Source organism: Ammodytes marinus (genome assembly GCF_949987685.1).
Source record: "Ammodytes marinus genome assembly, chromosome: 16".
In the NCBI taxonomy this organism is placed as follows: Eukaryota; Metazoa; Chordata; class Actinopteri; order Uranoscopiformes; family Ammodytidae; genus Ammodytes; species Ammodytes marinus.
In genome coordinates, this window is record NC_137220.1 from 11279891 (window position 1) to 11306693 (window position 26803).

Consider the following 26803-nt stretch of genomic DNA (forward strand, 5'->3'; position numbering starts at 1 on the left):
ATGAATGGTGTGGTCAATGTTAAACCTGTCGGCGCACCGCCTTCTCAGCTGTTCAACTGCGCCCACGTCAACTGTGGTTCGACTTTTAAAAAGGAGTGGAGACTGAAGGAGCACGAGACGATACACACCGGAGCGGTAAGAGACATTCAAACCGGCGATAAGTAGCCTAACTTAAACTGTGGATTTTTTGTTGCTGACTATTTTAAAAGCTCCTTAACAAACACTAGAAAGTTGAAGTTTTAAGGCTATTACCAAATGTCCACAGCGCCCGTGTCCGTGTACAATTGCTGGTTGCGACCGTCGTTTCTCCAGAAAGTCCCACCTGCGCCGCCACATGCTCCAGCACAGAGGGGTCAAGCAGTTCGCGTAAGTCACAGTCATAGGCCTATATTTGTAGTCTACTGTTGCTCCATTCAAGCCACGACCTCATTTCACTTTACTCTCTGTAGATGCAAATTCGCGAGCTGCACGCAGACTTTCGTCATTGCTGACAAACTGAAAAAGCATGTGCGTCTGGCCCACGGAGACAAAACCAAGTATTACAAGGTTTGACTTTTAATCATACATTCATGTATCCACGAGATGGCGCCAAAATGCCACATTGTAAAAAAAAAAAGCCTGGAAAGTCACTGCTCTTGATGTTGAATAACCATTTAATTCCCCCCCACAGTGTAATCAGCCAAACTGCTCTCTGACCTTCACAAAACGCCGAATGTTTAAGCTGCACATGGAGAAGCATGGAGCGCCTGCTAGGTTCAAGTATGTCTCAAGTACAATTATAGGCCTCTGAAAAACATGTTGTGTAAAGTCACACCCTGTAACTTTAATACTGTGGGTTAATGAAATGCCTGAGACCAGATCAAGATGAGTCTAATTCTCAATGTTGATGCACTTGTCGTTTATAGTAATTTGAACTTTGATGCCTGCAGTACACAGGCTCTAGTGGGAGATAAATGAGTGGTTACAGGCTGAGTAGGTGTTAAGCCCCTGTCATTTATTTAAATGTATTTTTTTACCTCTGCCTGGTGGTGCACTTAGGTGTTCCAAGGCCGGATGCACTGCCATGTTCGACTCCCATATCGCCCGCAAATCCCACGAAAAGAAGCATGCAGGTGGGTCCATTTACCATCTTATGAGGGGTTCTTTCATCATCCTTTATGTCAAATGTGGGTTGTGGTTGCATTTGCAGGTAACATTTGCAACCTTCCATCCGAGATGATTCCTTTCAGAACAAATGACATGAAGGGAGCCAACATATGCACCTTTGATTTCCTGATGCATTCACTGGCCGTGTTGTTTGGTCCCTGCAGGTTACCGCTGCCCTCATGCCGAATGCCACGTTCTTGAACACACCTGGAGCAAACTTCAGAAGCACATGGTCAAACATCCAGGTACATTTGTTGTAATTGCACAAATTGTTGAATTCTATTTTCAAATGTTTGTTGGTTTGCTTTTCATTTAAAAAAAAATATATATTTTTTTTTATAGCCACGTTCATATGCCAAGAGTGCAAGAAGGTGTTTAAGAAAGCGGATGCTCTGCGCAAGCACAAACGGATCCACGCTTCCCACAAGCCTGTGTTGGTTTGCCCCAGGAACGACTGCCAGGCCTACTTCTCTACCACCTTTAACCTGCAGCATCACATCCGCAAGGTGCACCTGGAGCTCTGCAAATACAGATGCTCCTTCCCTGACTGTCCGCGCACTTTTGCTATGCGTGTAAGTAAAATGTCATCTATAGCTGGTCCCTACTAGGATAAATCTGAATAGTTTACATTCAACATGCATTCAACATTACCCTTGTGTGATTTCAATTATGCCTAACTGCCATTTTAATGAACAGTATCAATATTCCATTCAGGACACTGTTTACGCCAAGCAACTGTATGCAATTACTGATAGCAATTGTAAGGAGCTATGCCAAATCCAACCTTAGTGACATCCTAATGTGTTAACAAAATGTGTGACATGATTTCTGCATATTTTACTAATATTTTGAGCTTAAAATTCAAGCAATAACACTTAGGTTCTGTCTGACAGGAGAGTATGACCAGACACCAGCTTCGCCATGACGTAAGCGCCACCTCTCTGATGGTAAGTCAGTCAATACCCCACAGACGAAATACAGCTGTGAGCTCAGGCTATCGGGACGGGGGGCTATTGATTTGAGATTCCTTTCAACCTTCTGACGGCATACTTCCCTGTGCTTCTGGCATACTGAAGGGAACAGTCAGCTTGAGAGATTTAGTTTAGCATATCAATTATCTGCTCAGTTCTGCAAAAACTTCCATTTTCCCCCCCTTGCCAACAGAAACGGCAGCGGCCTAAGAAGTCCTGGCAGAAGCGTTTGGATGGACACCATCTGCCCCTTGTGGAGGAAAACCTGCGCCGCCTCTTCGCCCTGCGCATGCGCATCTCCAGACGCACCAAAGTGGAAACCAACATCTCAGCCCTGTTCAATGAACGCAAGATCCATCATTACGTTGACCCTGAAGTCAACCTGCGCAATCTGTTCAGTATCAAACAGCCCCGCCTTTTGGAAGAGAAGCCTGAGGTTGTTGAACCACTACTAACAGGTTAAATACAAATCCATCTAGAGTCTATGGTCATGTTATGTTCATGTGCAGGCTTCTAAGTTGGACAGTTTTTTTCTATAATTTAACAAATTAGAAATTGGGTCTCTTTAGTTTTTATCAATGTAGCTGACATACATTAAGATATTTTAATTTCAACGTTATCATTTGAAAGTCACTTGACACATTAATAGGATGTCAACATTTTGAAAATTTAAAAGATTGCATTGTAGTTCTTGAAGACAACAGGTCTTAATCTAAATGCTCATTTTGTAACCTGAAACCTGTCGACCCAATAAAATGAGTTGCATTTTGAACGATACATATTTTATTTATTTCACCTTTCACTTTGTTGATCGACAACACTGCATGTCTTGCCTTCAGTAGCAGCTGCTCTAAGGCTCTCTAAAACTAAGGGTTTGTTCAGTGTCATTTAATTGAACTACAAAAAGCATCTAAATTCTGGCACCTTCAAACGGCTCTCCTCCAGCAGCGATCTACTCTGCTTGCTTTGGCTTCACATATTGTTTGACATTTGCCCAAACATTTTGGAGCTCATTAAATATGAACAAAGGGACACTGCTTTGTGACTCAGTAAGAACTGAGTCACAAAGCATGCCACTTTGTGACTTTGAACACAGGCGTATCATCTGTCAAATATGTTCAAACGTTACATTTTGGTCTCATGAAAAAAAGAAATGGTGGTGCTTGTGTTTACTTTTTATAAATTAGAATGGTCTTTCTAGATTTGAGATCCATTTTTGAAATATTTTTTATTAATTAAAGGGGCTGGTGCTGAAACCTTTTTTTCTGTGGGGTTTGCCCTTGTCCACATGCAAATAATTACAACCGGAACACTTTGAAAACTCTGGCCAAAGTGGAGATTTTGGAAAACTCCCTTGTGAGCATGCACACTGAGCATCTAGTGAGCGTGGGATGTTCATGCTCAGATGTAAAGAATTGGCCTAATGGCCTAAATCGGAGCCTTTGAATTTATAGGGCTCTGGCCTAAATATCAGCAGGGAACATGTACACTAATTAAAAGGCATAAGAAGGAATTAGTGGTAAATGGTTAACAAAAGACACCAACTATCTTTGTTAGTTTTATTGGAGCCATCCAGATGTGAAGATGTCCAAATGAGTAGAAAGGGAACCATAGAATAACTAGGCAATTCAGGCATTTGAACTGAAAAAAAAACGTATTAAATTGAAATCAAACAGTGAAAGTAGATTTGGAGACCTTGTAGACAGGTTAAATATGTATATGATAAAATATTTTAATCAGATGTGTAGGCTAGAGGTTTTAGTAGGATACACGATTAAAATGCTAGAAAATAGTCAATGTCCAGAATTTCTCAGAATCAAATGTGACATTAAAGTCATAAAACCCAGTTGATTTGTTTGTGATATGAACAACTCATTATATTGGAATAGCTGGAACCAGAGAAAATTGTATGAGTTGAGAATTTCCGCTTAAAAAAAATTGTCTCACTGTTGGAGCCAACATTAATCAAGCTAGACATGTCATGCCACATTTTTCTACCATTGAGACGGAAGAATATATAAAGGCACTAATGGAAGGTTGCTGAATTTTTCAAACATCTTGTCAGAAATGACCCTGGGAAAATGAAATGTAGGCTTCATTTTAAAATCAACGGGTTAAAGAATGTAAATGGTTCTTTTTTATTTAAAAATTCTGTTAAATGGCCTTTTTTCTGTTAATTCCTTTCTCTCCATGGCCCCCTGGAGCGAGACAGAGTCCTGTTGCAGCTTGTCAGTTTGAGTTTGGACATTTATTTCACCGCTGTGTATTTGGTTGCTCTGCTAAAGGTCATTCTGCTGCCTTTGCAGCCCTGGGCTTCCTTTATTTTCTGCACTAGCTGTTGCTCTTATTCTTTAGGTCCTACTGATTAATAACCAGCTGACCTGTAAGCTCTGTCAAAGTGGAGCCTCACACAACAATGTTATGTTACATCCATTCTGTAGTTACTGTCAATCTCTTTCCTGTGTAAAATTACAGCTTAAAATGTGAAGATAAATACATCAATCAGAAAGTGAGTACCTCTTATGAGTGTGATATTGCTTTGGATGCGTACTGTAGCACGGCTTTCAAAGTCAATGCATCCTCGCTGTTCAAAATTTGAAATGCTGCCCCTCGTTTCTATGGTGACGCGACAGTGAACAAGGTCCTTTTCTTGTCAGTGCTCTGTTTGGGACACATGGGGCTGTGTTTGCTGGTGTTCAGCAGGTGTGGAAAGGACTTGAGTGATCAGATGTTCCTTGTTGACTGCTCAGTTGATAATTGTTTTTCCACCAGTGTGTCACAAAGTCCCGTAAGAGATGATGACGCTGCCTGGTATCATAGTAGCCAAATGCTGGACTCACACTAGCAGCACTTTATCAAACCAAATCACATACAGTTAACCACAACACAAGCTCACCATCGCCCTGAGGCTTTCTGTAAAAAGGCCATGCCCAATTATACACATAATGAGCATGACCTTTTGCTTTTTGCAACGTTTGCATCACGAAGCAGCACAAAGGTAAAAAGTCACAACAATTCAATCACTCCACGAGAGACTGAGAAACTCATTCCACATGCATGATTGCACACTTGCTCCAAGGGAACATTTAATATATATAACAAATGGATTACCAGTAGTTTCATTAATGCATGCCATCCATGGAAACAGGAAGGCCTCCATCAGTTGCTAGTGTCTGGGCCAAAATAAGCTATGAAAACCTTTTTTTAAATCCAGCAACAATTCAATTCACTTCATTTTATGTATTGTAATGACTAATCCCAAGTTATAACCTAGTCCGTTATGTGGAAGCGTGTCTGGCAATAAACAGTGTTCTGTGAAGCCAAATACAGTACGTGCTTTGGCTGTTAATGATGGTAGTCTGTCTACATGAACGAGTTGCTTGTCTTTAAAATAAACCACCCTTATCCACCCTTTGTGACTCACGCTTGGGCTTTTTTTTTTAACTTTTTTTTTCCCACATCAATCTTCCCTTTGCAGTTTCCTGGTGTTAGGCCTATGCTTTTCCCTTGGTATGCCCACTCAAGGGCAACAATGCACCAATCAAACATTTGAATCATCTTGATCCTGTTTTGATAGGATTTTATCCCGATGACAAACAGTTTTTAGATGAAATTGCCTCAATTTACAGGGACAAGTGTTCTTCGAGTGGTTTCGACAGGCTCTAAAATGATTCAACACGTCTCAACTGCAGTAAATAACAGCACTTCTTTTGGTTTTTACCCCTAACAAAACCAAATAGTTACGCAGATGACCTTTACAGATATGACAGGAAGCAACATAGAGGGTTGTTGCCATGTTGTCCAGCTGCTATACATTATAAAACCCTGTATTACTTAAATGTGCCTCTTTCATGCCATAAACAATCATAATTACTGTATATTCCTCCCAGACAAAGCAGAGGACATGCTTGATTACTCTAATCACGGTAGTAGATACAATAAGAGGATTTATTATAATATCGCCATAATAAATTCTATATCTGAAGCTAAGGTGCTCAAGCAATCAGACTTATTTTTTAATTAATAAAGGCGTATCCTTGATCACACCCAGGACATGTTTCTCTGATTTTAATATTAACCTATGGTTGTAACCTACATTTCTCTTTTCCATTGTCATTTGAACAGGCAAAAAAAACAGAAGGAGAAACATTTAGAAAAATCTCAATACAATGAGATACTTTATATCAAAGTAGGTTAACCATACAGCCGGCAGGGCCAGATTTAGTTTCCTCCAGAATAGATGACCCAAAACCTTTTCCCTCCTCCCCTTTCTCCTATTTCCCATGGTCCTGTTTGAATAGAGCTTTTCATAGCCATAACACAACTAGAACATGCCTGCTAACTGCAACAAAATATGCCTAAAAAATAGGTGTAAACATGCTCAGCTCAGCTCTTCTGTCTGCATCACAGTATCTGGCACTGCAGGTCTTTGGCAAATTAAACTAAGAAAAAACAAATAATCTAAAATAACAAAGTCAGATCTGATGTGCAGAAATATGGCATATGTTTATATATGCAGATGTTACCTTGCTATAGCCAGGTAACACAAAACAAATCAATGAGCTTTCATACATTTGATTTTCTAAATTGGATATTGGTACTGATATTGATACTGGATATTTCTGTTTTACAGACTGATATTACCAATCCTTACAGCCATGCTGCTAGTACGGCTACAAAAAAATATATTAAGGCTTTTAGGGTCCAATTTTCTCTGAGTCTTTACTTACACTTTAATGAGACACCTGAGGTCCGGTTTTATTTGAACAGAGAAATGAATCCGGTGGATGTCAATATACCAGACATCAATCTACCTCTTGCAATTTTCTATAAGGACCTGACATCTACTCCAGCCTGCCAAAAGCCCAACCTGACCTTATAGTCCCTCAAATTAACTTTCTACCTTCCACAGTCCTTTGGGCAAACCTGATGCATGTGTGCTCAAGCAATCATTGCCTCTAACCTCACTTAGCTATCACTCTAGATGATTTCATGAATGTTTGAACAGTCTGAAAGGGCCTGATTTCTATCTCTGCCACCAGTTAAAGTTAGCAATGCTCAAAATCCATAACAAACTTATGGATTAGCTATTAAACAAAAAGTAGATGGACTTTAGACAGGCACAAATAACTGTACAGTGTATGTAACTTCTTTTATGTTGGAAAAATTTGGTTTACACAATTGGCCATACAAGCCAGAGGTCCCAGTTCCCATGAAACTGGAGCAGGCGTAGCAGAGGATGCTGAAAGTCATTCCAAAAAGGCGTGGATTGATAATGTTTGTTTAAAGACTCCTTTTGACGTTGTGTCGGAGGCTGTGGATTCAGAGGACAAGCCTTCCACTCTTGGCTGGACCAGTGATTAATTGACTACTTTGTTAGTTACATTTGTTCTATTGACATGAAAGAGGATATCTTGTTATTTTGTCCTCTCATCCTCTTATAAACGTCCCTGTGTGTGGCCTATCATTGGAAGTAGGCTGTTTATCATCTTTTTCTCAGTCATTAAATCATGTCACATCATACATCAAAGCTTTACTTAGCTTCCCTGCAGTGTGTATCCAGGGTCTCTCTTTGTCTTCTTTTGTGGTCATTTTCATATGCACTTGCACATTTTCAAATGCTTCTTTTGTCCGCGTCTGCAATTTGCAGTCCTTGCAGTTTCCCTCTTCTGTCCTCATGAAAAATTGCGCAATCGTGATTCCATGAAGAGGGCGTTATAAGAGGGCATAATAAGGTCTCTGAATGAGACAGAGACAATGGCTATTTATCTTTTTTTTCCCTAACAAATTGCTTTGTGTCTTGGTATGGTGCAGACTATAAAGTATGCTGCAGGTAGGCCTACTGTAGCTCTGCACATATACGGTATAGGGCTAGATTTCGGGGGTATCAGGGGAAATGTATCCTAGCTATCTTCTAGCAAGCTGATAGTGCGACCTTTCATTTTCCATGTTGGCTTGGCATTTAATTACCTATATAAAATGTCATCTTAGTTAACACTGATGTATTAGTCGTGAGCCTTATTCCATTATAAATATGGCAACGTCTACCTGAATACTGTTTTTTCCTTTACATAAATAAAGATATTTCCACCATAAATTGATGCAGAAAGGGCACAAATGAATGTGTCCCATCCAATGTTGAAACGATACACCCAAGGCTTTGCAGCACCAGATTAAAGTCAAACTGTCCCCAGGCTGAGAATTATTGCTGGTGCAGGTTAAGAAATCCTGTTTAGTTCCTTCACTGTGACAAGGATTTGCATAATATACAGTCATGAATGCAAAAAGGGTCTCTCAAAATGAGGCACGGATATGATTTCTTTTGGCAGACTATCAGAGTCCCCTCTTGATCAGATTAGATGTAATGTTCTTAGCTTCTCATCTGGATTGCCTGAGATCAGACCTGATAACCGGAGATGACTATTCGGGGAGGATAACACTTCCTTTCTGTTGACATCCACATAAAAAAAATATCCAACGTTGTCCTTATTTCCTCCTCCTTATATTCACGGTGTTTGCCGCTTTCATCAATCAAAGTCTGCCTTCCGATACATGTCTATGTGCTCCAGTCAAGCTCCAACCTGTAATTAAAAGTGCTGCAAGCCAGCAATCAAGGAAATGTGACAGCTACTTTGTTTTACAACACCTTGAAATGGCTGGCCAAAATGCCTGACAATTGTAGGCCTATTATCAGAGCTGCCAAATATTGAGAACCTGATCAAATCAATCTTGGCACACACCGTATCAATATCCAGATTTTTAATTTTTCCATTAGCTGGAGTTTTGTGTGATTTGATATGTGTCTTGCATCTGTGTCAGACACAAGTGTCACTGATTGATTTAACCTGATGGTTAAACGTGGAGTCAGTGATTCTGGAAAAATGCAAGTTGTCAAAATCACTTTTTGACTAAATATTTCCTCACGATCTGCTCCCTGTCCGTACTGTGTGCGCGCGCTGAAAAGAAGTCTAGTGTTAATACACAGCCTAGGTTCTGTAAACGGGCATATGTTGCAAGCTATAGTGAGCCCCCTTGTTTATAAACCCTTTGTGTACATACCTGTTAACAGAGCCTAGGCTGTGTATTTTACATGGTATTAACACCCAAAAAGAATTCAGACCACACACATGTAGCAGATTGTGAGGAGATATTCACTGATTTTGACAAAAAGTGATATTGATAACCAGCATGCTCCAGAATAGCTGACTCTACCTTTAAAGGGGTGTAGCACACACAGAGCAGTGGGTGGGCCAATGTTCAATTAACAACCATGTAATCCTCAATGATTAGTTTACACAAACCCAGCAGCATGAGAGAAGCAAAATGTTACAATGTCATGAACCAGCAGTCTAGGAGAAAACTGTTTGATGTGCAACTTCATTGATCGCTTGTGGGGAAATGTGTACGTAATAGCAAAAGTAAACTCAGCAGGGATCAAAAGAAATGGAAGTAAAGCTCTGAATATGAATATAAAAACATGACAAAGAAGATAGTGAGTGTTTGAAGGTAGTACAATTAAAATGACTTATCTAATGGGTTTCGTTTTTTTAATCCCAAAGTTCTTACGTAGAAATTGGATTGCTATATTGTTTCATCAGTGTTTAAGTCCTTATTTTGAGAAAATATATGGCTCATCCCTTGTGAATATTATACAACAACATTTACAATAATTGATCTGACAAGAAAGAACTGTCAAGCTGAACAAATCTAAATGAATAGTTTGACATTTACAGTGCACTGTGCAGTTACACAGTCATTCGTTTGTTTGTTAGAGTTATATCAAATTTGTCTCTTGCATCTTGCTGTTTAATTCATACGGTGAAACAAAAGTGTAAAATGAGTGGTATTGAGCTTCTTATTTAAATCTATAGGCAATGGACGCATTTTTGATTTATTAATTTAAATTGTTGCTGTTCTTTTGCTGCCAAGGTTAAAGATCTTTCATTTGAATAATTGTCAAAGGGAAAAGTATGAGAACAAAAATTGACAACTAACATGTATGGAACGGGGTAAATTGACAGACGTCACTCCTGAAGGCATTTTAATTGTGTGTATACTGTAGTTCGTGAGACTTTAAATCGCGATTCAGGCTCCGAGAAACAGAGGAGTGCTTGCTTCTTCTTACTCTTATTCAGGTGCTCACTGTTTCATCCAACTATCTGTTGACTTGAATCAAAGGTCAGCTTTGAAGAGAGAAGAGTGACGTGAGTTGTACACTGAAACACATCTGTGTGTGTGTGTGTGTGTGTGTGTGTGTGTGTGTGTGTGTGTGTGCGTGCGTGCGTGCATGTGTGCGTGCGCGTGCGTGCGTGCGTGTGTGTGTGTGTGCTGCTAACTCCTGGAAAAATAGTGAAGAAAAACAAGAAAGAGAAAGAGAGAGGGAAAAGGCTCAAGGCGGGGAGTGAAGCTCATGTTTCATTTATGGAGCGTATCATGCAGTCTGTGTTTTCTGTGTGTGTGTGTGTGTGTGTGTGTGTGTATCAAGAGTCAAAGTTGTTTTTAATTAGAGGGAGTATGTTTTAAACAAATGTAGGGCAATCAATGATACCTAGGAGGGTGTAGCGTCCATGTAGTCTGCATCTAATCAGCACGCCTGTCATGCCTGTCTCCCTGCTCGCCTGTCAGTCACTTTCAATCACCATATCTGTCAAAACCTCTGACTCTGGTCATGGAGTGACTGACCTCCCAGTCCACACGTCCGTCCGTCTGCCTGTCCATCATGTCCCACTGCTTTCACAATTTGGTGTTGACAACAACTGCCCTCGTTTGCTCTGCGGCAAAGACACATTTGCAGTCATCTTTCTCGGGGATGAAATGAAACAACAAGAGTCTTTTTAAGAATGAATCAAGATTAACCATATGTCCCATGTGTACTGTTGATTAATATATAATAATTACAATAAAATGTATTTGTATAGCACCTTTCATACAACAAATGCAGCTCAAAGTGCTTTACAATGATACAAGTAAATGCATTACAAGCTACCAATTAAAAGAGACATAAAATGAACACATGATAATAATATAAAAATAGGAGCACTAACTAAGACAATTAAAAACATAAAAATGTAAGTTATTAAACGAAAATATCAATAAAAAAATAAATTGGTCAATACAAGCAAAGTAATTAAAACACAGCATGGTGCTGCTTGGAAAGGCTGGGTAATAAAGGCACCAACATAACTGTGTTTATGTGATTTTTGACTAGTGCTCTATTCTTACAGTGTAGCATGCACTTTGTGAAGAGAACATCCAGACTGTGTCTTGCATTTTCCAAAGTGAGAAGGCTTCTTCTAAGCGTGCTGGCAGCACAAGTACTTGAATGATTGCCATGAAGCTGAGACATTCATGTTAATCAGCTGGCCTGTCATCCAGCACCTCCGTGAGGTTATCATTTCTTCTAGTGCCTCCATGAGGTTGACATTTTTGGTTTTTTGTTGAAATTGGAATATCTATCAGAGGTATATCTATATTCCTGCAATGGAAATTATTATTTTTTATCAAGATCATTTTTTTTGGCATTTTCAATTCCTTTTTTTGAATAGTGCAGAGAGACAGAGGTGGAATGACATGTGAATAACCACTACACCACACAAGCGCTCTGGAGTGCAATGGAATCTTTAATATATTCACACACACACACCAATGTTTTCATTGGATGAATTCCAATTTTCTGATGTCAATTTTTGCACAGTACATATTAACATATATCATGTACTCTAGCTTTTTCTAGTATTTACATTGTGCATATTGTAGTATAAAGTTCATACATATTCATTACTTATAGTACTATAAATGACATACTCGGGCCATATTATGTCAAATGACCTGTCTGATGACAAGGATATCTATAGGCAGCGTCGGAAGCTGTATGCACAAGCGAACATGCTCTGCCGTAAGTTTAGTATGTGCTCCGTTCCTGTCAAAATCTCACTCTTTAGAGCGTATTGTACGCCGCTGTATACTGCCCACCTGTGGTGTCGTTATAAACAAGGCAGCATTAGAAAGCTTACAGTGGCCTATAATGATAGCATGAGGCTACTGCTGAGAGCTCCAAGAAGCTCCAGTGCAAGCCAAATGTTTGTAAGTGTTGGGGTCCCTACCTGCTCTGCTGTGTTACGTGGCCTGATGTATGGATTTATGTGTAGGGCATCTGAGTCTGAAAATAACTTAATTTCAGTTTTGGCCAACCCTCTATGCAGTTCGGTCAGATTTTCCTCCAGACTGTGGAACCATTGGCGATCATGTCTGTATGCTTGGCACTGAATATTGTGAAAGGATGTGTATTTTTTACTCTGTGTTTGTGTATTTGTTTATGTTGTTTGTGTTGATATGGATCCCCCTGGGTCTGAAATAAAGAATTATATATTTTGTTAGATATTAATTGTTAGGCTTTATGTTATGGCATTAGGCACATATTCTTTTAAAAATACATACTTATTGTTTCTATTAATATCTCTATTCTCAATTGGAGCAACATGTAACAAACCCAATTTTCCCCCGGGGATCAGTAAATTATCTGATGATTCTGAATCTCACAGAGTTGGAAGTGATGATGTCGTTATCAGTAGAATACTTAAGTTTATACATTCTTTGAAATATACTGTCAGTTTAGAAATCTTTGATCTTGCTGGATGCACCGCCCCTCAAATGCAAGTCCAATTCAATGTGAAAGCTTCTTACCAGAAATGTATGAATCATTTAAAAAACAGACTATTTGTAAATATGTCATCTTTTAGCCTTGGAACTGCTAATTTGCATTTCTCCTTTCTTTTTTTTTTACCAGAAGTAATAAACAGCATTTTTAAAGCCTTTTCCAGCAGTCACTGATCCTGATGCAGCCTCAACTCAAAGTGCTGAGAGCAACAGAGCAAACAAGCTTGCATTTTACTGTATGTTTACAATGTTCTATGCATGTTTTGTTTTCATTTTCTGTGATCAACTGAACCTATTGTATCCGTATATTTTGTGAAGCACATTGTAACTCTGGTTTTGAAAGGTGCTATAGAAATAAAGGTTCTTAAAATTGGACCACAATGCATGCATAATCATGGTTTATGGCATGGTAATTGCTAAAAGATGTATCCTGAGGCTGTGGAAGTCCGACTTGGCACCCCAGTTCAGTTCGATACCTGGCAGAGGGAACTGGTGGGCATTCTACATGTGGAAAGGCTAAGAAATGAGCTGTCAGGCCACCCCCATAAATTCCCTGCTAAATGGGGCCCAGTGTTGCGGCACTAAGGGAACTAAAAGGTGTGAGGTTTGCCCCAGTTTTGTTTTTGTTTTAGCTTTGTTTTGTTTCTTGTGTATTTATAGCTTATTTTCTTAATCATTTTGTCTTAGTTATTTATTTCACTTTTTTTCTGTATTCCTTGTCTGTTTATGTGAGGGAGGGGGAGGGGAGGGGAGAGGGGGTTGGGTGTTGTGTATGTATTGTATGTGTTTATTTATTCTGTTTTTTTTGTCCATATGTAAAAAAATATAAAACCACTCAAATAAAAGTTTCAAAAAAATAAAAAATAAATAAAGGTTCTTATTGTCCTTATTATATTTGGACACAATGAATAATGAATAATGGTGTTTATATTCTCTTAAAAGCATGGTCGACCAGTGGCCCAATCTTCCCCAATACTTAGTCTATCTTTCCGATGGCTCTCGGCTGCTTTGTCACACAGCACTCCTTAACCCCTCATTAATAAGCATGGAAAAACAGAGGTATCACGTCATTAACAAGATTTGTTTTGAAGTGAAGAGTGAGGGAAAAAGATGGTCCTTGCTCCAAGTTAGATGTAAGGCGGCCTGGATTTAGTTTCCTCACCAAACACATTCTTTTCAGACTGTGTGCACTCAATGCACTTCAGCCAGAGCTTGTGATTGTACGTGTCTTCAGGGTTTGTTTTAGTAGAGGAAGACTTTCCAATGTTTGCATTTGTTTCTTTGTGACATCTTTCTCCTCCCCTCTGTTATGTGCAATGGAGTGGGAGGAAATTAGAGTGTACACAGTAACTTGGATATAGTGGGGATGTAAAACAAGAAAGAGATGCTAAATCTCAACCCCGCCCATATGTGCCATCTGTAAACATATGTTTGACAGCATTATAATAAGCTTTTGTCTCCATATCTTCCTGTCTGCCCATACTGTTTCTTTTTCTTTTTGTGTATGTGTGTGTGTGTGTGTTTGTGTGTGTGTGGCGGCTTGATGTTTAAGACAGATTATTGTACTGCAATTGTTCCTGTGTGGGTGAAGTAGAAAGGGTAATGGTATGTTCTTTATGCTTCTGTCTGCCAGTATCAGGGACAGGTCTGTGTGTGAGTATGTGTGTGTGCGCGCCATAGATACTAGATAGTATATAACAGGTGCGTGCCCGCGTGTGTGTGTGTGTGTGCGTGTGTGCCTGTGGGTGTACGTTTAGCAACCTTTGATTAGCTGCTATTCTTAGAACGACTATTGATTTAATCAGCTCTATTTTTGCGGATAGATTCCCCTGCTGCATTTGCTATTTGCTTTGCTTCCATTACCACTCGCTTCCTCCCTCTGGAAACATACTGTGTGAATAAATAGCATATTGAGAAAAAGAAACCCCAGGGATTGCTGCAATGATTGCGAAATGTAGTTGAACTTGGGGACTACATTCATCTTCAATACATTAGACCACAGAGAGATATGAAGGGGTGAATATCTTTCTATGTCCAGTTAAAATGTTACTCAGGTAAGGGTTCTAGATCAACCTGTATGATGTATGACAGGTTGGGTGGGAAAATAGGATTCCAAGATACACTGATTTGACCATCTTTAGGTTGGAAAAAGGTTTTGGAAGAGTATGCTGTTTGGGCAAGAGTCTCACATTTAGACCAATGTATTTAAGATCCCAACGCAGGGATGGAAGTGGACTGTGTCATGATGATCCCGGACGAGCCCCCACATTGTCATGACCTGTCCATGATAAAAGACACACGGTTTTAAACACAACGGTTAATAACAGATTTATTAAATAATGAGACAATCAACCAACTGTTGATGGCATCATGAGGATTCAGGGAGATTAGCCAGGTGCTCCCAGATTACCCTTTTAAGGCCAACTCCACTTTTTTTTATAGCAAGCACTACTAAGGCAGGAGGCCTTCACAACTGCTAACAAATGTCAAGATATCATCATCATAGATAGCAGCAAATTATGGAAGACCTCTCCAAAACACATGTGCTCAATAAGGGGTCAATAGTAAATAGACTCCACTTATATAGTGCTTTTCCCTGGTTTTTCACAGACCCAAAGCTCTTTACATTGTTTTTTTCAAACTTCGAAAGCAGCAGCTACCATGCAGGATGCAAGTCAACTATCGGGAGCAATTTAGGGTTCAGGGTCTTGCCCATGGACACTTCGACATGTAGCAGAGAGGCGGGGGATCGAACCACCGACCCTGCAACCCAGTTGCACCTCCTTACCCGCTTTGCCACAGTACTCCCACTCAACCCTAATCTTGAATTTACTCTACACAAGAAATACATTGTTTGTTATTCAACTCAAACATAGAAATCTCAAAAGTTATGGTTAGAGAAGTGCTATGTGACATGTTTTTTTCTCTTTTTCTGTCCGTTCATGCCACATTAAATGAAGAAGAACAGAACAAACTCATCCATCAGACAAGATGCTCACAGTGTGAAGATGTTCAGGTGTTGTGTGCTAATGGCTCACACTGGCTCCAAATTAGGTTCAGTTTGTGCTCGTCCTCCACATTGTGATTCTGGTACACTCTTAAACCTCAGTGGAACCTACAGCAAGTAAGAACCACATGGATCAGAACAGCAGCTGATGCTCTCTTAATGTCTCCGTGTGTGTGTGTATGTGTGTGTGTGTGTGTGTGTGTGTGTGTGTGTGTGTGTGTGTGTCTCCCGCTCTGTACACCTGGACAATGCAGGACAGAAGGCGAAAAAGCTGTTAGTCGCGACACTTGCTCGGAGGCAGCTCCAAAGGTCAGCAGACCTAATAATAACAGGAGGCGACATTGTGAATAATGATAGTGGACATTTGTTATACCGGAGCACAAGCAAACCCCTGCAGGCTCTGTGACATGGGTCACCCAGATATGAGGCCGAGCAAGATATTCAGAAATAACCTCATTTACACCTTGCCTTACTTGCCCCCCCACCCCTCCCCGCCTATTGTTTTTACTACCTCATGGCCAAGCTGAGGTGGAGAAGCTAGCAGTAATGAGGCATTATTAATAGACAATTTAACTGCAGCAGCCTCCTCACTTCCACCAGATATTTCATCATAATCGAATCAGGAGAAGTGAGTGCAGATACAGCCTTCTGACAAATCATAAATTATGTCAAAACAGTAGTTGACAGAAAAAAGAAATAATACACAGTGAGAGTCATTCTCTTGTTTGATCTCTCAAGATGCCAGAGAGACAGACATCGCCTTGAAGGCAGTGACACTTTTAGGAATAGATGGACAGAAGAGCCAGAAGATTAAACGTGGAGTCAGCAATTACGGAGAATGCTGGTTGTCAAAATCAGTGAATATCTCCTCACGATCCGCTACCAATATGTACTGTGCTGAACAACAACAAAAATACACAGCCTAGGCTCTGTAAACTGGTATGCAACGAAAAGGGGGCCACTGTAGCTAGCAACATGCCCGTTTACAGAGCCTAGGCTGTGTGTTAACACTGGATTTCTTTCAGCGCACTATGTATACAGGTGATCAGGAGGAGATATTCACTGATTTCATAAAAATTGATTTTGACAACAAGCATTATCCAGAATCGCTGACTCCACCTTAAAGTGAGATGATGAAAAAACAAGGAAGAGTTTGAGGGTCTGCTTCCATTTCTGCAACGTGAGAGCAAGATAGGAGTGGCAGTGAGTGATTGAAAGGTGCCAGAAAAATGAAATGAAGAGCGAGGGAAAGATGAGAGTGTTCAACAACGCTCTCTCTCCCACACCGGCAAAGTTTCATCAGCTTTCGAGGACTCGTCGTGCTCTGAGTCACAGCAGATGGGCAGCGCAGTCAAGTGTTAATGGAGGTACAGCAGCCACTAGTGATAGCCAAACTCCATCAACCAACAGAACTTCACCATCTGTCAAAACACTGGTAAATTGGTTTGCTGGTGTTAGCTGGTGTCAAACAAATCCAAACCTAAAACCCCAAAATAAAACATGTGCACCAGTGGAGTTGGCCTTAAAGATAAAAAGTTCAACTAAACATGAAAATGGTCGCCTTTGTTTAGCCTGTAATGTCCAAACATTATTAAAGAGGACCTATTATACTACTTTTCTGGTCTTAATTTCTTGTTGTACACTGCTATAGAGCAACCTGACACGAATCACATCACAAAAAACTATGTAGATTTTCGGGAAGCTCTTTCTCTTATTTTGGCGATCCAGCACGTCCTGTCAACACTTGAGTGTGTGTGCTTCGGCAATCTCCGCTCCCTCCGCCTGTGCATCGGCCATCTCCGCTACCCTCGCCCCCCTCCTGCAAACCCCACTCCGTTGTGATTGGTTACCTTCCTTCCGGAACACTTTCAGTGGCGGGAAGCGCGAGCATGGACCTATAAGGGCGCGAGGCAGACGCGAACAGGGAAGTGACAGCATTATACATGGAAACATCCGCGTGGTCACGTCACAAATTTTTATGCGACGTCACAAATTATGAAAGGGTAGACCGCTTTGAAGACGTGACTTCTCGACTGGCTAGAATAGTGTTTAGTGCTCTGCACAGACACCCCAGACGGTCCAACCCAGTCTCACAGTGAAATGTAAAATAGGTACATTGGTCCACAGCGCAAAATGTAGAGATTTCACAATACAGGCCTTGAAATTGTGAATTACCTACATTTGTTCCCCCTATTCATTTCTAATGGCCAGCGTACATGTCACGTGACTTTCAAATCCTCCCGGCCGAAACGAAACCCAAGCTGTGACCGCCATTGCCCCAGCTTTTATTCTGCAGATTTTTAAGATGTATAAGCTATTAAATGGGTTTTTGATAACATTGTTAGTGAGAAATGTGTGTCTTACTCTCACAATCTTCACTCAGTGAATGTATACGATGTAGTTTGATGGTTATCACGAATATTATTCTGGACATCGCCAAGAAAATGTAGAAATACAACATTTCTTTCAGTTGATATACTGGTTGCTATGCTGTTGCTATGACGCTCCTGGCGCTGCCTTAACCGGAAACAGGAAGCGTTTGAATTATTATTATTTATTTGCTGTAAATGCTTAATTTGTTGTTCTCTCATTTAAAAAACACATGTTTATTACAGAGGAGGGATGACGTCTACAGAGTCGCCTGCTTACAGCTCCCGTGACAGTTATGAACGTTTTATATTTTCTTTGTCACGAGGAAAGCCAATCAAGAGAGCAGAGCTCAGTCATCCTCCACGGTCAGACAGGAAGTGAAGCGAAAAATTACAAAGTAAAATCAGTTTGACACTTCCGGTTTCACCATATGTAATGAATTTAGCTTTCTTGATATGTCATTTAGAGCGATCTGATGATTCTGATCACTCGATATTGCGGACTTTACAGTTAAAATAGCAGGAGAGATCACTTTGCTTGCTTTTTAACCTCTGCATAATCTTGTGGATTAAATTACTTTTTATTTTATTCATTATTTTACATGAAATTACCTTTGAGGGATATCCTTGACACCTATTTTTTTTCTCACCTGCACACTTTGTTACCTTTTACCTTTTACGTTGTATCTTATTTTCTATTGTCTATATCTTTTTAGTTTTTTTATTGTGCAAATAAATTAAATCAAATCATAAGCATTACACCGGAAACAGGAAGCGTTTTGATGACTTTCGTTTTTTTTTTTTTTTTTATTCTTTGCTGTAAAAGCTTAATGTAACTGCTAAATTGTGTTCTCTAATTTTTAAAAAACATGTTTATTTAAGAGCAGGGATTACGTCTCCAGAGTTGCCCGTTTACACCTCCCGTGACAGTTAGGAACGTTTTTTTTTTCACGAGCAGCTCCCATGAAGCATGGAAGCGATGCCTATGAGTCCGCCGGTGATGGGCCGCAGTCTTTCAGCTTGTGACGTCATCTGAATGGGCGCATTCCATTTTCATGTCTGCACCAAGCTGAATCAAAAGGCCACTATGTTTGTTTTATAGCCTGATATTGATTTTAATGTAATTTCATGTGGCTGATTATATTTATTATGAAATAAAATATATTAAAAACATATATTATATCAGTTAATAGGCCTATTGAACCAAATCATCCACTAAAGCCCTACTGTGTGTGTGTGTGTGTGTGTGTGTGTGTGTGTGTGTGTGTGTGTGTGTGTGTGTGTGTGTGTGTTTGAGTGATAGTGTGAGAGAGAGGGAGAGAGAGAGAGAGAGAGAGAGAGCATGGTCAATCAGACTGAAGACTATGTTAACAGTGAGTGAGTGAGTGAGTGAGTGAGTGAGTGAGTGAGTGAGTGAGTGAGTGAGTGAGTGAGTGAGTGAGTGAGTGAGTGAGTGAGTGAGTGAGTGAGTGAGTGAGTGAGTGAGTGTGAGTGAGAGAGAGAGAGAAAGCATGGCCAAATTGACTAAAGACTGTTAAGAAATGTTTCATTGCATGCCCCTCATTTAATCCCTGCACTCTCTTCATAGGCCTATTTTAATGAGATATTCAGAATAATCAGCAGTTGAGGGTGGTGCATGCATGGCATGCACCATGCATGGCACAGTTTTGTGCCATGCATGTTGTGGGAGGAAGATGATCGAGATGGTTGTGGATTTTTGGATGAAATGGAGCACTAGGCCGAAAACAATAGGATGCCTGGCTACTTGAATCCTGGGGGAAGAGGATGAGATGGTGGAGGGCTACAGAGACCTGCATTTACTTCTACAACAGACTGCAAATGTAACATGGGGGTTGTGCATGGAGGGACAGAGCAGACTGTACTTCATGAGCAAATCATTATTTACCTATTTGGGCCCATAGTTGGTTGTGGAGAGAATGATAATTCACAAGCTGCTGAAGATAATGGACAGCACTGCTCCTTCAGCTATTCAACCACTACAGAAAGTCATTCCTGCCAACTGCAATACAATCCACAATAACTGCTGCTTCAATGCTACAATTTCCCTATGGCAATAAATAAAGTAGGCCTACATTATCCATCTACAAATCCATCCATCCATGCAGGTATATTTGATTTAGGCCTGTATTTTAGATTATGCATAGCGTTCTGCATTATAATCTCTGAAAGTGACATCCTTTGGATTATTATTTCCAAAAGAAAACAAATGAGCAAACAAAAAGCTTCATTTTCATTATTGGGCTTTAAAAGTGATCAGGGGCCTATTTCAGGTAGCTGGTTTTGAGTCAACCCAGAGTTTGTTCGCTCTGAGTTAGTGGAAACTCAGGGTTTTCCGTTTCAGGTAGCAGGTTCAGCGCAACCGAGAGTCAGTTACTGCGGCAACATACGCCGTGGGTCTAACCTGCTGGATAGGTGGTTAGACCTACCCTGAGTTTGTTTTCACTTTACGCTGCAGCTCCGACTGAAGAAAGAGTGTCACTGTCACACGCGTCCCTGTGCAGTTTGAAGCAAAATCACTCCATAGAAATCTCCATCGGGATGTTTTTATCATTTCCTGATGATTTTACGTTTGACCGATCATTTATCTGATCAGTATTGTTCTCAGTCCGTTCATATAGGCGGCCACCTTACACATCGTCACATGCTCTACATTCAGATTAATAAACCTATTTGTATTGTTTTTAACTGGACTTAATTGTCTTTCACTCCCCATTTTAAAGAAGCGACAGTCTGTTTACTGCACAGTGGGCTATTAGGCTATAGCTTCCCAACATATTATACAGCGAATATAAAACACTGTCAGAAATGCTGTGCCGCGCCAGCTTTATTACTTTACTGCTGATATGCGTAACTTTTTAAAATAGACTATGGCTTCTCATACGGAAGCGAAATGATTGCTCTGTTTTTTTCTGAATTGCCGAGGAGATTAGATCAGAGTTATGTGACAATATCCCCGTTAATTCTTCTCCATAGGCTACCATAAACTCATTCGTTAATATTTCTAACTCCAGTGGGAGTGAGAAGTGGGAGGATCACGCATTTGTTTCTTCTGTTTCCATGGTGAATCATGTTATCAGCGATCCATTGACGATGGCTTTTACGCACACGCTCCACCCAGAGTGAACACGCTCAGAGTTGATTGACCCAACGCTGATCCACTGTTCTGAAACCCAAAACCCAGAGTTACTCATCAACCCTGCGCTCTGAGTTGACCAACTCAGAGCGCAGGATTAAACTCAGAGTATGTAAAACCAGCTACCTGAAATAGGGCCCAGAAGATCAAAACCTTGCCATAAGAACACCAACTGAATACATCGCTGGAAAGGTCTTAATGTTGTCAGTGTAAAGATTCTACGACTCTACATTTAAACACACCTACAATTCACCATCATGCTTATTATTTGATTTAATTTATTTGCACAATAAAAAAATAGGCCACAGAAAAATAAGATATAAAGTAAAAGGTAAAAGGTAACTTGTGCAGGTGAGAAAAAAAAATGGGTGAAGGATATCTCACCTCAAAGGTAATTTAATGTCAAATAATGAATAAAATAAAAATTATACAGAGGTTAAAAAGCAAGGAAAGTGCTTTTTGTTAGCACTTGCTATTTTAAATACTATACATATATTTTGCAGGTTTCATACCCTTCTATTTTAAAACGCTCTATAAGTAGAAGACACCACCACTCAAGGGCATGTCCGTCTAAAGGAAATGCAATGAAGAGAGTAAATCATGATATATATTTCTTCTCTTCTCTCTCTTTATGATGAATGTAAGTTTGATTTAATTTATTTGCGAGATAAAAAAAGGAGGTGTAAGCGGGCAACTCTGGAGACGTAATCCCTGCTCTTAAATAAACATGTTTTTTAAAAATTAGAGAACACAATTTAGCAGTTACATTAAGCTTTTACAGCAAAGAATAAAATAAAAATAAAAAACGAAAGTCATCAAAACGCTTCCTGTTTCCGGTGTAATGCTTTTGATTTGATTTAATTTATTTGCACAATAAAAAAACTAAAAAGATATAGACAATAGAAAATAAGATACAACGTAAAAGGTAAAAGGTAACAAAGTGTGCAGGTGAGAAAAAAAATAGGTGTCAAGGATATCCCTCAAAGGTAATTTCATGTAAAATAATGAATAAAATAAAAAGTAATTTAATCCACAAGATTATGCAGAGGTTAAAAAGCAAGCAAAGTGATCTCTCCTGCTATTTTAACTGTAAAGTCCGCAATATCGAGTGATCAGAATCATCAGATCGCTCTAAATGACATATCAAGAAAGCTAAATTCATTACATATGGTGAAACCGGAAGTGTCAAACTGATTTTACTTTGTAATTTTTCGCTTCACTTCCTGTCTGACCGTGGAGGATGACTGAGCTCTGCTCTCTTGATTGGCTTTCCTCGTGACAAAGAAAATATAAAACGTTCATAACTGTCACGGGAGCTGTAAGCAGGCGACTCTGTAGACGTCATCCCTCCTCTGTAATAAACATGTGTTTTTTAAATGAGAGAACAACAAATTAAGCATTTACAGCAAATAAATAATAATAATTCAAACGCTTCCTGTTTCCGGTTAAGGCAGCGCCAGGAGCGTCATAGCAACAGCATAGCAACCAGTATATCAACTGAAAGAAATGTTGTATTTCTACATTTTCTTGGCGATGTCCAGAATAATATTCGTGATAACCATCAAACTACATCGTATACATTCACTGAGTGAAGATTGTGAGAGTAAGACACACATTTCTCACTAACAATGTTATCAAAAACCCATTTAATAGCTTATACATCTTAAAAATCTGCAGAATAAAAGCTGGGGCAATGGCGGTCACAGCTTGGGTTTCGTTTCGGCCGGGAGGATTTGAAAGTCACGTGACATGTACGCTGGCCATTAGAAATGAATAGGGGGAACAAATGTAGGTAATTCACAATTTCAAGGCCTGTATTGTGAAATCTCTACATTTTGCGCTGTGGACCAATGTACCTATTTTACATTTCACTGTGAGACTGGGTTGGACGGTCAGCAGGGAATACGTCGAAATGCATGTAAGTCATTATTTGATAATTTAGTATGGTTAAGCATGACTATGAATCATCATAACAACGTTTATAGGTCATAAAAGTCAAAAAGCATCATAGGTCCTCTTTAAGTAAGCAATTGGAATCATTCTTCAGAACTCCAAAAAAGGCCTCACAAAATGATTACTAACTTCAACATGCATCAGCAGCAAGAGAAATCTTATCAGTAAATGGAATTGATTGTTTTATTGCGCTTGGTAAGCTGGTAAATGTGTTAATGTGTGTCAACACAGAAAAAAAGACGATTTCTTGATTTTGGCCCAGAGTTGTAATTCATGCAAATGATGTGAGATGAAAATTGGTTTTGCTTTCCGCATGAACACCCCTTTACAAAGCTCAAAAGATGAAACTAACAAACACAGCTGCTGTTTACAGCAGCATAATGTTGAATCTTCCAGGAAAAGCCCAACCTGTCAAGGAAGCATTTTCAAATTGTAAATACAATGGTGCAACAGTATGGAGCTGAAAAACAAATCAAAATGTTAATGAGTTTTGTTTGAGACGTTGAGATATGCACCTCTGCAAGCGGGCTTGAACATGACTACATGTTGCATCATCACATTGACTGGAGACATGAATAGGTGAATGCATAAACAGCTTACTGTAAATTCTGGTGTAAATATACAATATTTAAAGGGCAGCAGGTTTGCTTCACAATGCTTAGCTTATGCTACGTAACACACATCCTTGAGAATCTACAGAACTAGCTAACTTTCTGCGCTAACTTAAAATGTCCTTTGTTTCTTGTTTATGTAGCTGAGTGTGATTAAATTAAAGGTCAGAATTACAAGTCTCCAGCAGTTATGTGATATTTATAGTGCTGCAGTATATTGGCCTTCCTCTGTGCACAGTGTTTGTGGATGTTGCATTATGTATGAATGCCACTGAAACTTATGAGGAGATCCCTGCTATAAAGAAAAACACCAAAAGCTAAGTGCCACAGAGACCAAAGTTTAGATACAGTGTTTTCACATGCAAGAGTATCATCAATGTTCCAAATAACATGACGAGATGCTTTTAGTCATATGAGAAGGACAGCAACTGTTTCGTAAAGATCTTTTATTGAGGTACTGTATATGTCCAACCAATGACTCCAAGGGCTCAGGATACATCCAAACACACACTTAACATTTTTGAATTCTCAAAGGTGTGTACATGGGATTCTGCGAAAAACCGAGACGCAAAGCAAGACAACATATACAGTGTTCACATGGTTCAAATGTTATATCCAGTTCTGCTCTGACACAATATTTCTCCAGGTGATCGCTGCTGTTGTATTTGTAGCATTAATGCTTTTTTATTACTTTAGGAACATCTGACGCACATAGAAAAGCCAACAGCCCCAAATAGCTTCACGGTGAAGTGAAGAGGAGAAAAGAGGAGTTGCAGGTAAAGTATTGTTCAACACGACAGCTACAGTATCACTATGTAGGAGACACCTCAAAAGTAAGGACAATTTATTCAGATGACAGAAAATAAATAATAATAATACATCTTATTTGTTGGCGCCTTTCGCCTTGAAAGACATCTTACAATACACTTAAAAAGGCATTTGATTCAATTGATCAACAAGCAAATTCAAGGAGACCTCTTAAAAACATTTTAAGTTGATAAAATCAGAGTGGACGTCGTGGAAGTTATGCCGGGTATGTTAATCTAAACAGATGTGTTTTGAGTTGTGATTTGAATTGATCAATAGAGTCCAGTTGACTTAGGTTTGAGGTTGGAGAGTGTTCCAGAGAGGCGGGGCAGAGCAGCTGAAGGCTCTGGCTTAACAAAATGCTGAGTCTATATGTGAATAAAGTGCTATTCTTACATGAAGAAGAGGAAGCTTGTTACTCCAAAGAAAGTTTCACATATTAAAATGAAGACTAAAGAAGGATCATATCAGCTAGATCTCTATGCTCTGTAATAACCATTTTACTGTTGATGTCTGTGCTTAAATAATACCTTTTCTTCATGTCCGTTATCTCTCACAAGCAAAATGTTAGTTTTTTTCTTCACTGGGAAAAAAAGGGTTTTTTAAAGCCCCCTGTAAACCCAAATCCCCCAAATTCTTCTTACTACGTAATTTGGGCAGTTAGTCGCATGTTAGTAAGCATCCAAAAATAGTTAGGCTTATTCTTATGACACATTAAGTATTTTGAACCAATCATGGCAGGCCTGAATATCCTACAACAACATGAAGAGTGAATGATATGGCCATGCCCACACTATCCTGTCAAATTGTCTAGACTGTAAAACATTTTTTTATTTAAACTAAGTTTTATAATATCTAGGACATTTATTTTCAATCAGATTTTTCTAAAGAGATTCCCAACTTTGATATCATACATTGATTTTGACTATTTAAGACCAGGTTTCCAGATGCTTTAAAGAAAAGCATCAAATATTTTAACTATGTAATGGTTGAACAAATGGATGGAAGTCTAAAAGCATCAGTGTGCTTACATAGAGGAGACAAAGTGCCTTCACTGTGTGTCATAACTGAACAGTCACATCAATATAAGAGAGGACAAGAGAGGCCAAACAGGGGCGGCAGGAGAAGGAGATTAAAGGTTGACATTTAATCAATGATGACTCGTGTTCCCATTGGTACACCACTACCTGCATGTACACACACATTGATTCATCATGGTTCAACACTGCTGTCATATCTCTCTCACCGCACCCCCTCCTTCTCCCTGTGTTTTTCCGTGTCCTTTCTCCAGAGGCTGTCAGTGCATTTTAGACTCCTTGTCGTGGTCAGAAAGATCCCCATTGTGTTGCTGTTGTTGTTGTTGTTGTTTTTCTGGCAGACTGGCCGCGGTTTATGTCCCCGCTGTTCCCAGCTCCAGAGAAAGTCATGTTAAAATGCTGCTGCACGACCCCTCGGGACACCTGCTGCAGCTATCCAGCTTCTGTTCTGTGTATTCACAATGCAACACTTTTGATGTGCTCCCCTTATGTGAAAACGGGATAACATCTCTTGCCACTTGTAACTGCTAAACTTGAAAGGATTTTGACACGTTCTTCTGTCTCGCTCAATGCTCACAACAACAACAACCCAAAAATAGAAAAGAAAAGGGGATATTTTTGAAGAGATTCCTGAAAATTTCAGATTTCAGTTTCTTGGCTTGCAGTTGTAGTTGAAATGTGTTGATCTTTTTCCATAGAGAATTGGGTCCACCATGAATTGTTTATGCTCTTTTTTACAAGAAATTAAAACATATTTTTTTGTACTTTCGGATTTTTTTTGTTAGAAGAGCTTCCAATTTTCCTTAAAAAAATCTCCTCCTTCCATGCACTCTCAATTTGAGCGAGTGCAATAATAACTTAGCTGAGGATTTTCTATTCTGATTGTGTGCCCTCCTTTCATCTGATTCTGCGGTCTGTCCGAGTGGCAGTAGCTGGCAGTGGTTGTCCTTGGCGAGTGCCTCATGTAGTATATTTTATAGACCAGTCTAACATTAGGCTGATAGCAGTCCCAAGGTCAGAGACCCTGTCATGAGCAGACAGTGACGAGACATACGGAGAGGGTAGAAACAATTAAAAAAAGAGAGTAGCAGA

General features: G+C 39.6%; 1 protein-coding gene across 1 annotated transcript; it reads left to right on the top strand.

Annotated features, from left to right (window-relative positions):
• 42sp43 (P43 5S RNA-binding protein) lies at window positions 1–26242 on the top strand (the record flags this gene model as incomplete). The annotated part of the gene is made up of 11 exons (XM_080044035.1): window positions 1–135; window positions 266–366; window positions 450–546; window positions 671–759; window positions 1039–1112; window positions 1311–1391; window positions 1489–1718; window positions 2040–2093; window positions 2311–2553; window positions 25966–25970; window positions 26053–26242. 11 exons carry the CDS (start codon window positions 1–3, stop codon window positions 26240–26242), a joined length of 1299 nt encoding a protein of 432 aa, XP_079900161.1.
• Window positions 26243–26803: the final 561 nt, after the last annotated feature.